Raw genomic sequence first — 15,934 nt, 5'->3', positions numbered from 1 at the left:
TTCCGGCTGTCTGCGGTTTAATGAAACCTCAAGCAATTCTAGCTGCGCAAGCTGCAGAGCACTTCGTGTGCCTTAGGACGCTAAAACCTAGACCCGAAACCCGAGGCAAGAAACCCTAGATAGTAAGGAGTATACAGAAGTGCAGCCTGATGGTGCATCAAGATCCGTGCATAGCTTGTTCTGTTTTTTCCGCCAAGGCAGACGGCCGTCTTCTCTCTGTCTTATATATGTCTTCTTAGTCGACTGCGGAGGTCAATAATAGATCTGGTGCACTAGTTGATCAGCCTGGTGTAGAGATTCCTTCTGCTGCAGTTGCTGCTTATTCTGCTCACGTCGCCTGATTAATTGCTCTAAGGCAAGCTTAACATGCTTCAGTGGATCTCCCGGTAAATGACAACTAAGTGGCCCCCCTCCCACCGGGGGCCCACAGCTGGTCACGGGCCCCACATATACCCAAGCGCGAGACAGCATTACGCCTCCCTCAATAAACAATATTTTGCAGAGGATTAACACGTTTTTCCTAACACAGAAAAAGCAGGGGCTCAATACCCTAAACGCGAGGCCTCCTCATTCTCCAGGTCACCTCAGGGGACTCCAGGGGCCCCAGGGTTCTACCATGCCCAAGCAGAGGGCCGACGAAGCCCAAGGGGTCGGAGGGAGCCTTTTTAGCAATTATCCAGCATTTTCACCTCTTTCGGTATATGCTGCCTAATTGTTACCCGTGCTTGAGCTGCTGAACAGGCGGAAGTACCGCCGCAGTGACGAGCAGCAGCAGCAACGGCAACGCCTACGAGAACAGCCCAAACAGAAAAATAAAATGATTCTGTGAAGCTGCTTGCCAGATGGGCTTGGTGCTGTTGTGGCCTTCTTTGCTGCAGCGGTGCGGCCTACTTTCTCACCACACACCACGCTCGGCTCGACTGCTTTGCCACTGCTACAGCAGCAGCTGCAGCCCAAGAAACACCAGGCGTGGCTGCAGTACAAGCAGCAATGGCAGCAGATGCAGAACAGATAACGGCAACGGCAACAGCAACGGGGGATTCACGGCAGCACGGCAGCATAGCGGGATCCCCTGGGGCGCTCTAGTGATCCCAAGGATATTAACAGCAGGTGGTGCTGCACGGCTAGCAGAAACAGCAGCAAAAACAGCAGGAAAAAGTGTAGCAAAAGCTGGAGATACAGCTGATGGAAAGAGGGACGATGTGAAAAAGCATACCTTGACTTCGTTGCGCTTGCAGCTGGCCCATGCAAGGCGGCTGCTCTTGGAGGCCTCAACAACGCCGGAGCACCAGCAACAGCAGCAGACTCTCCTGCCTGGTATTGCAACAGCAGAAGAGGCACCAGCTACTGTGTCAGGTGCCGCAGCTGCTGCAGCTGTTGCTTCAAGCCTTCGTGCTGGTCGATCTTTGCTGCTGCACCTGCAGAGACGACAGCAGGCAGCATCTGCACAAGGATGCCTGATACCGCATACATTTGCACTCTGCAGCAACAGCAGCAGCAGCGAAAACAACAACAGGAGCAACAGCAAGTGCTGGCAGTGCAGCAGCAGCATCTCTACTGCAAGCCATGAGGAGACAAGGCGATTGCTTTTAACCTGTCTTCAGCTGCTAGCAGCAATCGTAAGAAGCACTCCTTGCCACGGTAGACCAGAAATACCAGACATTGCAGCAGCAGCGACAACAATAAAAGCAACAGCAGCAGCGACAACAATAGAAGCAACAGCAGCAGCGACAACAATAGAAGCAACAGCAGCAGCGCACGTCGAGGCCGCTCGCGTTGCCGTTCTGTTGCTGCAGTGTCTGCTGCACGCGAAAGAAGCGAGGCAGCTGCAACACATTCAAGCTGCAACAGACTGCCTGGAAGCAGCTGCCAATCAGCAACTCCACCTGCAGCAACACTGCCACCAACAGCAGCAACAGCCTCAGCAACAACAGCAGCAACAGCAGCAGGTGGACAAGCAAAACTACCTTGAGGCTTTGATGTGGCAACAGCAAACTGAGTTGGCTGTGCTCTTGAAGCGCTCTGTGCGGCTATTGGCTGCTCTACTCAATCGCCTTGCTAAGCGCTACAAGCGGCAGCAGCACCAGCAACAGCAGAAGGAGCAACGGAAGCAACAGGAAAGGGAGCTTAGAAGAAACGAAAAGCAGCAGACTCACCATCACGTGCAGCAGGAAGACTTACAAAGCCAGCAGCAGCATCAACCGCAGCAGCAACAGCTGTGCAGCCCTGCATTTGCAGCTGAATGGAAGGGTGTGTCTGCTGTTGCTGCTACATCGGCCCTTGCAGGGCCTGCAGCAGCAGCAGCTCTGTCGTCTGTACAGCGGCTCATAGAAACTGCAGCCCGCCTGGTGCAACATTCGCTGCGGCAGCAGCAATTGCGGCATCAGCAATTGCAGCAGCAGCAATGCCAGCAGCAACTGCAACAGCAGCAGCCACAGGAGCAGCTGCATCTTGCAGAAGACCGACGGGCATCTACATCCGTAGGTGGCTCGCAGCACTTTGCTGCAACAGCAAGTATTGATTGTTGGTCTCTGAGGACCGACAGCGTGTTGCCAGCACCAGCAGCAACGGTAACGTCAGCAGTAACAGAAACTGCTGCTGCAGCAGCAGCTGAGCTTAAGCACCTCTCCCCATTGTTGCTGTGGCTGCTGCCTTCTGTCTTCGTGCTAGCGCAGCAAGCAGGAAAGCCTGAAGTCAACTGGTTGTGGCGAGTTGCTTCGCTCCTAGTGCAGCAGCAGCAACAACACCACCACCAGCAGCAGCTGCTGCTGCAACACCAGCTTCAGCTGCCGGAATTGAGTTTGCTGCTGTTTGCGGCAACACGACTCTGCTCTCTGCACTCGGCGCAACAGCAGCAGCTGCAAGACCAGCTCGAACGCGGGGAATCAGCTGCTGTTGCTTCGCCTAGTGCTGCTGCAGCAGCTGTAGCTGCAACTGCATGCAGGCTGCAGCTGCTAAAACTAGCTTCATGGTGCTCCTTCCGTGCTGCCGCATTGTTGTCAGGTGAGGACTGTCTGCAGGCAGGCGTTGCTTCAGGAGTTATTACTCCTTCTCCCCTAGTAGCACAGCAGCAGAAGCAGCAGCTTCTCCAAAGCCAACGCCCGTGGCTGCGCCCCAGCTGCGTTTTGCTTCTCGGCTTAACGCGGTTACTACAGCAGGAGCAGCTGTTGCTTCCTGGCAGTCTGCTTAACAGTTCCGTGCAGCAGGCACTCTTGGGTACCCATGTTTGTAGCAGCTGGTGTAGCAGCAGCAACTGCAGCAGCAGCAACGGCAGCACACACTCTAGAAAACAGGTCATGCGAAGCAGCCCGAATACATCGGAGCTTGCTGCTGCAGCTGCTTCGTTCCTGAAAGCTCTCGACAACCGCCTGGTCGCTGGCGATTGGCTGCAGCAGTCACACCAGCAGAAGCACCAGCAGCGTCTTATTGCCGGTATGCGTGGGCATGCTGGACACGTCCTGGCAGACGACAACGAAGCAACAGCACTAGCGGAAACAGCAGCAGAAGCAGCAAGAGCAACAGCAGCAGATGGCGCATGCAAGAGAGAGCAGCTGTTTTTTTCAGGACGTGACTTCGTGCATTTGCTGCGCTGTTTTGTCTCTGCTCGCTATTTATCAGATTTGATGCTGCACAAGGCCCTGTCATTTTTAGCTGCAAACCCGCCTGTCGTACAAAGCAAGCACAGCCAGCAGCAGCATCAACAGCAACAAAAAGAGCAACAACAGCAGCAACAAGATCCAGCAGCTGCAGCTGCAGCTCCAGCGGAAACTCTTGGGGGCATGCCACTGCTGCTGTCTCCTCAGGACGCTGCGCTCCTTCTGTGGGCCGTTGGAACTGCTGCACCTGCTGCGGTGTCTCGTCAGCTGCTGCAGCGCCGAATGCAAGGCAAAAAAGGTTTTCTGTTTAAGATTTCAACTGCAGCATCCCACCCATTTTCTGGCGCTGTTCCAGCAGCACCAGCAGCAGCATCATCCCCAGCAACAACAGCAGCTGCTGCTGCTGACAGCTACAGGCAAACCAGGCTGTCTCCGGAGGTGCAGTATATGCTGCGTAGACACTTTAGGGCTCTAACCAGGCAGCTACTCCTAAGTAATTCTCTGCAGGGTTCCGGTTCTGCAGCTGTTGCATGTGGACAACTTGCTACCAGCAGCAGCAACAGGAGCAGCAACGACGGTGGCGCAGATAGCCAAGCCATAGCGAATGCTGTGTGGGGCCTGACTTGCTGCGGCTTGCTACAGTACCGTCTGTTGAGAACTTACTGCACTTCACCCTCCTTCTGGTGCTGCTTTCGCAGCAGCAGCACGAGGACAGAAAGGAGGCAGCTGCTGCAGGCCGCTCTTCTCTTGCGTCTGCAGCGCGTGAGAGCTCCTTATGCAGTATCCATTGCTGCGGCTTCACCCTCTGTGACAGCGCAGCGGCGTTACTGCTGCGCAATAGCTGCTAATGGGCTAGCAGCAGAAATCCATCGCATGCGTCCTAGCAGCATAGGTTCTCATCGGTGGAAGCTGCTGCAGTGGTCCAGAGGCAGACGTCGGGCCAGAGACAGTTCCAGTTGTGTAAAGGAGACAACCAGCGGCGTCAGGCCATCTTTGCTGCAACAGCAGGTGCTGCGGGTACTGCAGCGGCTTCTACAGCGGTCTGCTACAGCAGCAACGCGGATAACGGGGCAGCAAGACTCAGCCGGAGAACCAGCAGCAGCAGCGAGCAGCATCTCAAAAGCAACTGCAGCAGCAACAACAGAGCCCCCTCCTGTCCCAATCCGCACCCTGCATGAGTGCAGCGTGGGAGGCGGCCTGTTGCTGGACATTGCTCTTCTGGAGCAGCAGCAGAAACAGAAGCAGCAAAACGCTGCTGCTGGAAGGCGGCGCACTTGCTGCTCCCCCCTTCGCATTGCTGTCGAAGTTGATGGGCCTTCCCACTTCCTGTTGAGTGTGCGTGCTCCCCAGCAAGTCTTGGTGGGTGAGCAGACACCCCAGCAGCTGCGCAGCAGCGGACTCGCTGCTAGTAGTAACGATTGCAGCAACGGCTGCAGCTCGAGCAGCAGCAGCAACAATGACAGAAACAGTGTAGTAGTGGAGCTCAGGTCTGACGGAGGGACAGCGCTAAAGCATCGGCTCCTGCTGCTATTAGGCTACCGAGTCACGCAGATTTGTTTCTTAGAGTGGCAGCATCTACAGAGGGAAGAGCAGAAGCAGCAGCTGTTGCTGCAGCAACCCCCTTTGCAACAGCTTCTGCGGGGGCAGCAGACCAGAGGCCGTGCAGAATAGGCGCACGATCCCACTCCAAAACAGCGAAAATGGAATATTACCCAGCAGCGGCAGCAGTAGCAGCAGCAGCATCGGCAACGGCAGCAGCGGCAGCAGCAGCAGCAGCAGCAGCAGATTGATTAACACATGACTTGATCTCGTCTAGACTAACAGTGCAGCAGACAACAGCCCTCTCCCGGGAACGGCAAGAGCTTGCTCGAAAAGGCGCATCGTGGTTGCCGTTGCTGCTGTTGCAGAAACAGCAGCGACAGCAGCAGATCCACAGGAGTTGAATGCAACGCCATGTTTTTTAAACACTTGTTGAGGCGTATCTCATGTTGCACCTACTTCACAGTGCAAGCGGGGGCCACAAGTGGGCGCGGGTGCCCCTCTGAGCACCACAGAGACCCCAGCATTTTTAGGCTAGAGCGTAGGCAACTGCATGCAGCGTCGCTTCCTTCTGTACGGTGTGGCTATTCCTCGGCTTTTTTTCTCTCCTTGCAGGCAGCAAGAGACGAGTAAGGGAGCTTTCTCAGTGTTTTCAAAGAACAGGAGCTGTTGGCTGTCAGCTCCACAACTGCAGCAAGACAGATACGCCTACCTGTTGCAGCGCTGTGGTCAAGACTGTGCACCCCAATGGGACCACTTCAGCCAGCTGGCTGCCTGCGGAGGCAGCAAGAAGCAGCTGGCTAACTGTAGGTCGTACCAGTTGGCTAGAATATACTGGCTGCTGTTGGCTAGATACGAGTAACTAGCCATCGACGTGCGCTGGAGCAGCGCCCAACCCACAGCTTGCACAGCTATGGTGGTGAATGCTACACACCAGGTTGCCTGCTAGGAATTGCAGTAGTTGCCAAGGAGGACTTAGGGATACAGCTCAGCTGCGACTTTGAAATTAACGCTCTGGCCTTCATGTGGGGAGATGGGATCGTCTCCCCTGCCAGCTAGATTGGGACAGATATGATCGGGATCGGTGTACGGGGGTCGAGTGATCTCCCGTACTTACCCGCTTCCTGTCACTCTCCAGTGCTTCCAAAAGACTTTTCTGGAGATTCTTGAACATATATTTATTTAGTTTCATTTAAGTGGAATGGAAGGAGCAGGCAGCGGCGCTAGAAGAAGGGCAGCACGAAGGGCCTCAAGAGGTGGGGGCCCCGCATCTGCTGGGGGGTCACGTGACGAGACACTCCGATTCACTGCGTTCGTCGTGCTCTTTTTCTGCCTTTTTCAAGGTTTAAAATATAATATTTTCGGTTCTTTTTAATTGAGTAGGAACATGAGGAGCTGCAGCAGGACCAGTGGCAGCGAACTCAACGCCGCTGTAGCTGAACAACTCGCTGTAGGTCACTTTAAACAGCCGCTGGCGGTAGCTACCCGGCTCAGCGATAGAGACCTTTAGGTGGTTTCTCTTCTTACTGTTCTTGTAAATCCTGCCCTAAATTTTATATTGGCAGGAGTCAAAGCGTTTTTAATGAGATCCGTTGCGTGGTTTGCCTCTAGCAGCCGATCCCTCCTGCATCTACTCAGCGTCCGTTTGTGGCACTCCGTGTGCCCTTTCCAGTATGGCAAGGGAGCAAAAGAAAACGGGAAGTATAGCAAAGGAAACTACACATATTCCTGTCTCTATTCCGTCATCTGTTTCTCCATTCCGTCACTCTCTGGCGCAATTGAGCAACCCTGACTCTACACCCCGATAGCTTGCATCCCCATACTCCTGAGCAGCACAGTATATTATGCTTGGCTTCTTGGCTTCTCGCCGAGTTTTATTACTTCCCAGCCCTATTGAAACAGTAGGACCTCTTCTGTGTACCTGCTACGCTGCTGATTACGGGCCCAAAAACTGGCTGACAAGAGGAGAGACTGAACGGAGCTATTGCCACCCATGACTGGTGGCTTCCGATGCGTTTAAAGGCGCGCTGTTGTTGTTTAGGGAAGACACGCCATAGACTGCAGAAGCAACCCTTGGTGTTTCTCTTCGGCACGGCACACTTCACGCTACCCCTGCAACCTGAGCACTCATCCTTGCCGCAGCAGAAGCTGTTGCTGCAGAATCAACAGCACCTGCAGCAAAAGCGGAGGCAGCAGATGCTAGGCAAAGGGAAAACAGTAACAAATTTGGCACGCCACGAGAAAGTAGAGACTCATCTACCTCCCATTTGGGTATGCTGGTGGAAAGACCGCTTAAGTCGCTGAGGTTTGGTTGCTAAACCGGTCTCGCGTTCCCCCCACAGCAGCTGCTCGGCAGCACTAGAATGGCAGCGTGCTGCCGTAGTAAGTGTTGGCCGAAGCAGCAGCACCAGCAGCATCTGCAGCAGCAGCAGCAGAGGCAACAGTGCTGGCGCTTGTGCAATGGTCTTCCACCCAGGCGAATTCCTTTCGGCGAGTGTTGCCGGTGCTCAAAACGTGCAGAAAGGCTGCAAGGTATAGTGCTGCAGCATCAGCAGCAGCCGCTGCAGCACCAACAACAACGGGTGCATCGAGCGTTACCAAATCGCCAGGTTTCTGTGTGTCGCACAAGCCCGCTAGTGATATCTTCGTCTGTTGCAGAGGACGTCAGTCCTCTTAAATTAACAAGGGTGTCATCTATACCCACAGTGGCTACGGCAGCTGCAAGGCCACCGGCTGCAACAACTCCAAGCTCAGCCGCAGAAACAGCAGCAGCATGCGAGCAGACACGGCTAGCAGCGTCTGGCTCGACAACAGTGCTTTCCACTGATTTGTGTATGGGTGACCACAATGCTGTCCCATCAGCTGCCTGTACACGCCAAAGTGCTGCAGCACAACCCAATTTCCTTACATGTTTCAGACTGTCAGGGTTAGCTCCTGCATGCGGCAATCTTGCAACCAGTAGCAGCAGAGACTTGCACAATTTCAGCGTCATCTGCAACAGCAGCAAGGAAAACAGCAGAAGCAACAACGGCAACAGAAGCAGTAGCGCAACTGACGATCGCAGTTCTTTTGTTGCGTCCGATGCAGAAAAGGCAGCAGCAGCAGCGGTAGAGGCTGTTGCAGCTGCAGCCTTCAACCTCACGTTGCGTTCCCAACACCAGCAGCAGCAACCGCAGCAACAACAATTGCAGCAGGAGCCACAACTGCAGCGGCAAGAGCTGCTGTTGTTGCGGCCCCAACATACACCAAGCAACGCTAGCATGTCTGCTGCGGCTGCCCATGTCCCCTTTAGAGGAGACAGTCTCTGCCGTCCTCAGCTGCCGCACGGTCTTTTCGAAGCAGACATCCAAGACCGTTGGACAGCAGCACTCAGTGGTGATCAAACAGATGCTAGACAGCAGCAGCAACAACAGCTGCTGCAGATGACGACTGCGTTGGGGTCGGGGACATCAGCAGCATTAGCAGATGTGCAAGGGGCAACCTACCCTAGCCTCCATCCCACTCAGATGCCCTATCCTATGGAGCTGTCGTGGCAGGAGGAGCAGCATGACGAGCAAGGACGACAACAACTGCTACAACACTCACAACAGCAGAAACACCAACAACAGCAGCAACACCAGCATGAAAGGTTGCCCAAGACGCATAAGGTGTCGGTCAGGAGACAGCGCAGATATATGTTGCCTCCTTGGCCTCTACCACGGAAAGCTGCTGCATCGGCAGCAAGTTCTCCCAAAGGCCATCAGCAGCCGCAGCAACAGCACCCTCAGCAGAAAGTTGACCAGAGGCTACCTGGACATGGCAGCATTCTGTTGCTGCAGCAAGAGGCTCAAGACGATGCAGCGCCGCAGATCTCCCACCCTGTTTCAGCAGGTTGTCTTCAACAGCCATGGGGAAGCAGCAGCAAGACGCAGCATCAGTTCGCTTCTGCTCCACCTGCTGTTGCTCCTGCTGCTTTTGCTGTTGTGGCAGTTGCTGCCTCTGGGAGGGAATCGCCTCCTGCTGCTAGTGGCAACGGGGAGGCAACTACCTCCGTTACTGCTGCTGACGAGGAGCAGCAGAACCTGGCCCCTTCTCTCTTCTTTAGAGACACCCTATGCGGAGTCCCTTTGAGACTGTTGGCCACAGGAGGAGGAGACGCAGCAACAGCAACAACAGCAAAGTTTAGCGAAGGGGTGTCGCTACCTCCTCTGCAGACACCGCTCAGCCGTACCAACAGCTCCAGCGTACGTAAATCGGCCGCATGTTCGTTAACACTGTTTGCTGCAGTCCCTGCCGGTGCTGCTGCTGTGTCTGTTCTTTGCTGCTGGTAAAGCTTAACTGGAGAAAAAGACTTTCCTTGTCGTTTTTACCAAGCCGTTGTTGTCGTTGTTGTTGTTGTTGCTATGGTCATTGTTGTTATTGATATTATGGTTGCTTCTGCTGCTGCTGCTGTTGCTGCTGATGCTGATGCTCGCTGCCTCTCTTTCCGCCAGTAGACAGGCAACATCCCACCTTTTTTTGTATCTGCAGGAATATGTTAGATGTGCACAAGTGCAGCAACAGCAACAACACCAAGCGCAACCGCCACAGCAGCAGCAGCAGCAGCAGCAGCAGCGCGTGGGTCAACAGGAGGCCGCCCCAGCTGACACTTGGTGGGGGGGACAGTTGCCTCGTGACACGCACCAGAAGCTTCTGCTGGTGCAGCAGGAACAACAGCTCAGCTGGCAGCGGTGGCAGCAGGGAGCACAGCAGCAGGAGCGACATGCAGCAGCACAGGCAGCATCAGGAAGCAGCCAAGATGAAGGGCAAAACGCAGCAGCTTCTCGTCGGCTACCTCGTAGTCCCTTGACGCTAAATGTGGAGACACAAAGACGCCGCCGGAGACACAGCAGCTACGGTGATGCAGAAGCTTCAGCAGCAGCAGCAGCTACTGCTGCTGCTGCTGCTGCTGATGCTGAAGGCTACAAAATTTCCTTCAGATTCGGCTCTAGCGGAGATAAGTCCCTTCCGGAAGCATCAGCGAGGCTGCGCTTTCATAGAGACACAGACGGGAACACAGGCAAAAACGGGGACACAGCAAGAGCAGTCGACAGCAGCACATGCCCATGGGCAGCTGCTGCTACGGTACAGCACCGCTACGAGGGAGAGAGAGATAGAGCGGGACAAAGAGACAGAGAGAGAAATATAGACAAGGACACAGACGAAGGCATAGACACATATGGGAGGAGAGATACGGAAGGATATAAAGACATTGACAGAGATAGTGACAGATTTGGAGATAGCGATGGAGACAGCGATAGGGCCAGACGTAGAGAGCGCGAAAGAAACAAAGACACAGACAGGAAGAAAGGCGGCAACAAAGCGAATAGCTTCTGTATATCTAGACTGTCTTGCCGCGATCCCGGCCGCCGTAGAGACAGCCCCCCGCTGCATGGAGCTCATAGCAGCAGGCGACGGAGGCTTTGGGGAGACAGCACGGGGGGACGACGCCAGGAAGAGGAGACAGGGTCAGAGGAGACTGTTGGAGACCGTTTGTATCCATGTGGCTCCGTCAAGTCTTTCTCAGAACCATTGAGCGACGAAGCAACACACCCTGCTGCTGCTGCTTCTGAAGGCACTGCTGGACGGGAAACAGAAACGGAGCTCGATTCCTTTGCAACACCAGCAGCAACAACAGGTCCAGCAGTAGAAGCAGCAGGGGCGCAGCTACACCCCCTCCCCTATGAATACGGATTCCAAGTACACAGCACAAAAGCCGGAAAGTCTGCCGCTTCCCCTGCTGCTGATGCTGCTCATGTGTCGCATGCAGCAAGGGCCAGGGGATCCCAGGGGTCTTCGGATGGGAGTCAGAGCAGGAGCAACACCTGCTACAACGCCAGCCACTGCAGCAGCAGTCGCTGCATCAGCGGCTGGGGCAGCGGCTACGGCAGGGGGCAAAATGCTACATTAATCCGACATGAAGTCGAGGATACCGAGGATACTTCTATTGTGTCTCTGGAGCAGCAGCAGCAACAGCAACAGGACCTCACAGATGAATCTGTCACAGCGACGTATACCTCAAGCTGCGGGAACGGTTGGGTACACTGCAACAATGAGGAGCAGCACTTGAAGGCGCCGGAGGAACAGCAACGACTGTGGGAGCAGCAGGAACGATGGGAAACACAACAGCAGCAGCAACAAGAGCAGCAGGAGCAGCAGCACTTGCACGCATCGTCCAACACATCCTCCCCACGCACGACATTCGCCGAGTCTGTCTTATCTGCTGACACGTTTGCTCCACAGCAGCAGCTGGGACAGCAGCAGCTGGGACAGCAGCACAAGCAGCAGGCGCAACAGCACATGCAGCCGCAGCAGCAGGAGCGCATGTTGGGGCGGCCATCCGTACTAACGGGGGCAGGGAGGCCTAGAGGGGACTGGGAAAAAGACCTGAGAGTTGAGTCTCTGCAGGCAAACACGGGAAGCTGCATTTTCACAGACCAGCAGTCAGCCTCCACTGGGTCTCTCTCCTTAGACTCTGTGGCTGCGGCGGGCTGCTCCATATATCCCCGCTTCAGCAGAGCCCTTAAGCCAACAGCTGCAGCAGCCCCAAGCACGCGAGAAGTGAGCGCTGACGGTTGCATTGCTGGTGCAGGAAGCCAGCAGCAGCCCCGCAGCTCACATGGCTCAGTGCCTTCTCCAGATGCTGAGGTTAAATATGCTGCGCTTGGCTGCAGCAGCAGCACGAATCGAGGAGATACTGGTGTACACAGAGAGGCTGGTCTTAAGGGCCCCACTGCAGTAGAGCCAGCACCACCTGCTTCTGCGGCTGCTCAGGTTCCGTCCCTGGCGAGAGCAATTCTTCGCATTCCCCCTATCAAGGTTAATAAAGGGGAGAAAAGGTGGCGCATGCAGCAACACCTTCTACAGCACCTGCAGCAGCAGCACAAACAAGTGCACAGCCGACTGCGTGTCCCTCAGGCGCAGATATATCGACGCATGTCGAGCATGCGTAGCGCTTCCCTACGAGGTCAGCTACAGCACTTGCTACAGCGGAAGCAGCAGCTTCTGCTCCATGAAAGGCTATGTTGCAGCAACACAGCACAAGAAATGCCTGCTAATGCTGCAGGAAGACGCTCCCCCGACGAAGACCTTTTCAGAAAGAACACCCACTTGGCTGCTACTGCTGCTGCCAGTCAGCAGCAGCAGCGGCAGTTTGAGGAACTGTTTGAAACCTCATCGCAACGTGTGTATACAGCAACAACTGCAGCAGCAGCTGCTGCTGCAGCAACACCAGACCCAGCAGAAGATGCAGTAACAGATGCAGATGCCGCAACAGAAGCAGAACCAGGAGCCGCAGCATTCTCAGGAGCGTCGTCAGAAGGAGCTGCTGCGTCTGTTGTTGATTCAGCTACTTCACACAATGAAGCTGCAGCTTCTCCAGCTGCAGGTGGAGAGACAGCAACAGCATATATAGCAACAACTGTTGCTGCTCCTCGTGTTCCTGCTCCCGCCCATGTTGCCGCAAATACATATGACCCGTTAGACCGAACAACAGGAGTTTCTTCGGAGTCTCCCTCTGTCCCCTCAGAGCTGCCTCTTGAACTTCCGAAGCAGCAGACATATACTACTGCCCCAGCTGTCTCTACTGGTGCTGCTCTTGCGGCAATGGAAGAAAGTCTCCTCGATGCAGAAACAGAGACAGCTCAAATCTCTGCAGCGTCGGAGCTTGTCGCTGCAGCTGTAGAGAGAGCAGCAGAGCACTGGGAGATAGCCCAAGTGGCAGGAAGAGCAGAAGCAGGCGCAGCACCGCAGTTGCCGCCCCGCATATTGCATTGGGAGCACCTTCTCAGCAACAGCGTTCAGCAGCAGCAACACACGCCAAGAACCTCTGCAGCAGCTGCTGCACAAAGAGCAAAAGAGGCAGCTAAACGAGCTGTTTTAGCAAGCAGAAAGGCAATCGCCGCAGCTGCAGCAGCAGCTAGGGAAGCGGCAGCCCCGCTGCCCCGCAGCAGTAGCGGCAACAGCAGTAATGATTTAAACAAGCACTCCAACAATCCCCCTTTCCCAAGGCGGAATAGCGCACAGTTGCCTCCTGTTGCTGCTTCGCGGACTCTTTTGAGAGACCTAGGTGGCCACAGCAGCAACAGCAGCAACGGCAGCAAGAGCACGTGGCCAGGTAGCCAGGCAACAGGACAGTTCGTCGCCGCGACAGGTTTAGGTGCTTCAAGCACCGATGCGTCCGCTGTCGGCTCTCCTGCTGCTGCTCCTGCTGCTGGTGCAGCCAAACGTGTCAAAAAATTGGGCATGCATGCAGCACAAGGGGAAAAGCAGAAGGAGAGCTTCTGCGCATCGCCACGCAATCGCGTCAATCCTATAAATACAAAACCTGGAGAAACTCACCCTGAGGAAAGCAGCAGTACCAGCAGTAGCAACAGCAGCCAACAAAGCAACAACAGAAGTCGGCATCCAACTTCCCAGGCAGGAGAGGAGACCGAAAGTTTGGAGGCGTACCCGCACAGCTCCATGATACCGAACAGCAGCAGCAGCTGCTGCAGCAGCTGCAGCAGCAGCAGTGGTAGCCGTGCCCGTCCTCGTGTGCTGCTGATGCAGCTACGCCTCATGCAGCAGGAGGAGCAACAGCGGGCATCAGGTCTCAACTACCTGCAGCAAAAGCAGCAGCAGCTGCAGCGGTTAGCTCGAATAGAGACGGCGAGGAAGGCCAAGGCAGAAGCAGTTGCAGTGGAGAAGATCCACAGACGCATTGCCAGTAAGCCTCTCCAAACAAACATGCATAATTCGGTTGACGCTATTGAGGCTGCTACTGAAGTTCCACAGCTTTCCTGCTGCTGCTGCAGAATTAAGCTTCTGCAGAAACACCACAAGGGCCCCTGCGATCATACTTAAGGCCGCTGAAGGCGCACCGCCTTCCAGTGTGCATACACCCCAATTGTTTATGGCATCCGCAGCACTCGACGCTCTGCAGCATCGGATGTTGCAACAGGAAGCAGTGCGCCAGTGCACTAGCGTCCTGCAGCAGCAACAAATGAAGCAACGCGAGCAGAGAAGACGAAGCCGGTTACTGCCAAGCAATAAGACTATCGAACAGCATCATCCACAGCAGCAACAGCAGCAACAACCGAAGCAGGATAAGGCAGGCGGTGTGATTCTGCTGGGATTTCAGCCAGCCGTACGCCCTCGCATGCACACTGACATTTACGGTGGCGTCCCATTCTGTCTGGAGCTGCCGTTGATGCTGCTGTTACTCCTGTCCCTGCTGCTGACGTTGCTGCTATTCCTTTTGCTGCTGCCCTTGCTGCTGTTGCTGCTGCGTCTCCAAAACGCCGTTCCAGCGGGAAGCTGCAAATGCGGACCATCGTCTCCTGCATTCTTTACTTCTCCAGGCATTCTGGGAGCAGAAGCGGAGAAAGGCAGAGCAGCAGCGGCTCAATAGGGCAGCAGCATACGGCGTACTGCTGCAGCAGCAGCAAGCCTCCTTGGGCCGCCTGCAGCAGCTGCAGCAGGAAGCAGCTCAAGAGTGAGTACGGCGTTCTCAGTTAAACCCAGAGTGGATGCTACAACAGCATCAGCTGCTGCTGCCCTCTACACTACCACTCTCTGGCAAAATAAATGATAGCGCTTCCTGCAGCAGCCGATTCCTGCAACCCCAAACCTGTTGCTACCTCCGTTTCTCATGCTGCTGTTGCAGGCTGGAAGCTGCTGTCAGTTCTCCTAAAGTCGAATTGACATACTGTGAAGCCTAAGGAATGTTCAGCTGCTGCCGCTGCAGCAGCAGGTGCTGCAACGGCACCACAGCGCGCAAATGCAGAAAACAACCGTCCGTGACTGCTGCTGCTGCAAAAGTCCGAAGTAGCAGCGGAGATAGCAGCAAAAGAAGCAGCAGTGCAAGCCACCAGCGTCGTCTACAAAAGCAGAGGTCACGGCTTGAACTCTTGCTACAGGCACAAGGAAAGAAGACATGCATGCTGCAGCAGTCACACCTGTTGTTGCTGCTCATGCAACAAGCACAAAGAACTGCCCGCTCACACCACTGGCGCACGTGCTGTTGCCGCTGAAACAGCAGCACCTGCTCCTGCTGATGCTGAAACAGCAGCAGCAGCTGCTGCTGCCCAGACACCCATGCGCACGACTGGCGTTGCTGCTGATCCAACCGCTGCTGCTGAAGAAGAAGCATTTGCAGCCCTTAAACGTGCTATTCGTCCGCCCCATAACAGCAGAGGCCTCCAAGTCGTGTCCTGTGGTGCGGCTGCTGCTGCGGCAGCATCCGCAGCAGCGGTTGTTGCTGCAGCTTCAGCAGCAGCTGTTGCACCTACAGCGGTTCCTTCTGTTCTTAAAACTACAATGCTTTGCCGTCCCTCTAACTGTTCGCTTCTTCTCTTGGAGATATCTTTGAAAGGGAGCCTCCAGCAGAAAGGGGGCTTGTGCTGCTTGCTGCACGCTTGGGGCTCTTGGACTCAGCAGGAGCAGCTCCAGCAGCTGCAGCAGCTGCAGCAGGAGCTTCAAAAGAAGCAACAGCGCCGTCTTGCCCACCAACCTCCGCCATCGAACCGAGGGGGAAGAGGCCTGGCTGGGGCGCTGGCTTTCTTTTGGAATGTATGAACAGATAGACGCAGCTGATTACGAAAAATACGAAATACACCTGAAGCATCCGGAGCAGCAGCAAGAGCAGCACAGGTCGAAATAAACACAGTTGAGGTAAATACAGCTGAGCACAACAACCGAACTGCACCACAACCACCAGCAACAGCTTCAGACTCCGCAGGAAGCTGCAGGAGCAGCAAATTCAAAAGACTGAAACAACGTAGGCTGCAGCAGCAGCCCCA

The 15,934-nt window shown here is 55.1% G+C and overlaps 2 protein-coding genes across 2 annotated transcripts; both read left to right on the top strand.

The window, feature by feature from the left end:
- Positions 1–842: 842 nt before the first annotated feature.
- On the top strand, positions 843–5,267 carry EMWEY_00025020 (hypothetical protein, conserved; the record flags this gene model as incomplete). The annotated part of the gene is made up of 1 exon (XM_013480999.1): positions 843–5,267. One exon carries the CDS (start codon positions 843–845, stop codon positions 5,265–5,267), a length of 4,425 nt encoding a protein of 1,474 aa, XP_013336453.1.
- Positions 5,268–7,498: 2,231 nt separating this feature from the next.
- EMWEY_00025010 (hypothetical protein, conserved) lies at positions 7,499–14,854 on the top strand (the record flags this gene model as incomplete). The annotated part of the gene is made up of 5 exons (XM_013480998.1): positions 7,499–9,358; positions 9,645–13,860; positions 14,060–14,280; positions 14,510–14,628; positions 14,800–14,854. 5 exons carry the CDS (start codon positions 7,499–7,501, stop codon positions 14,852–14,854), a joined length of 6,471 nt encoding a protein of 2,156 aa, XP_013336452.1.
- Between the last annotated feature and the right edge of the window lie 1,080 nt (positions 14,855–15,934).

The sequence above is a fragment of the Eimeria maxima genome, genomic scaffold (genome assembly GCF_000499605.1).
Source record: "Eimeria maxima Weybridge genomic scaffold, Emw_scaff262, whole genome shotgun sequence".
Taxonomy (NCBI): domain Eukaryota; phylum Apicomplexa; class Conoidasida; order Eucoccidiorida; family Eimeriidae; genus Eimeria; species Eimeria maxima.
Note: the sequence above shows the minus strand (reverse complement) of the source record. Positions and strands in the feature narration are given on the sequence as shown.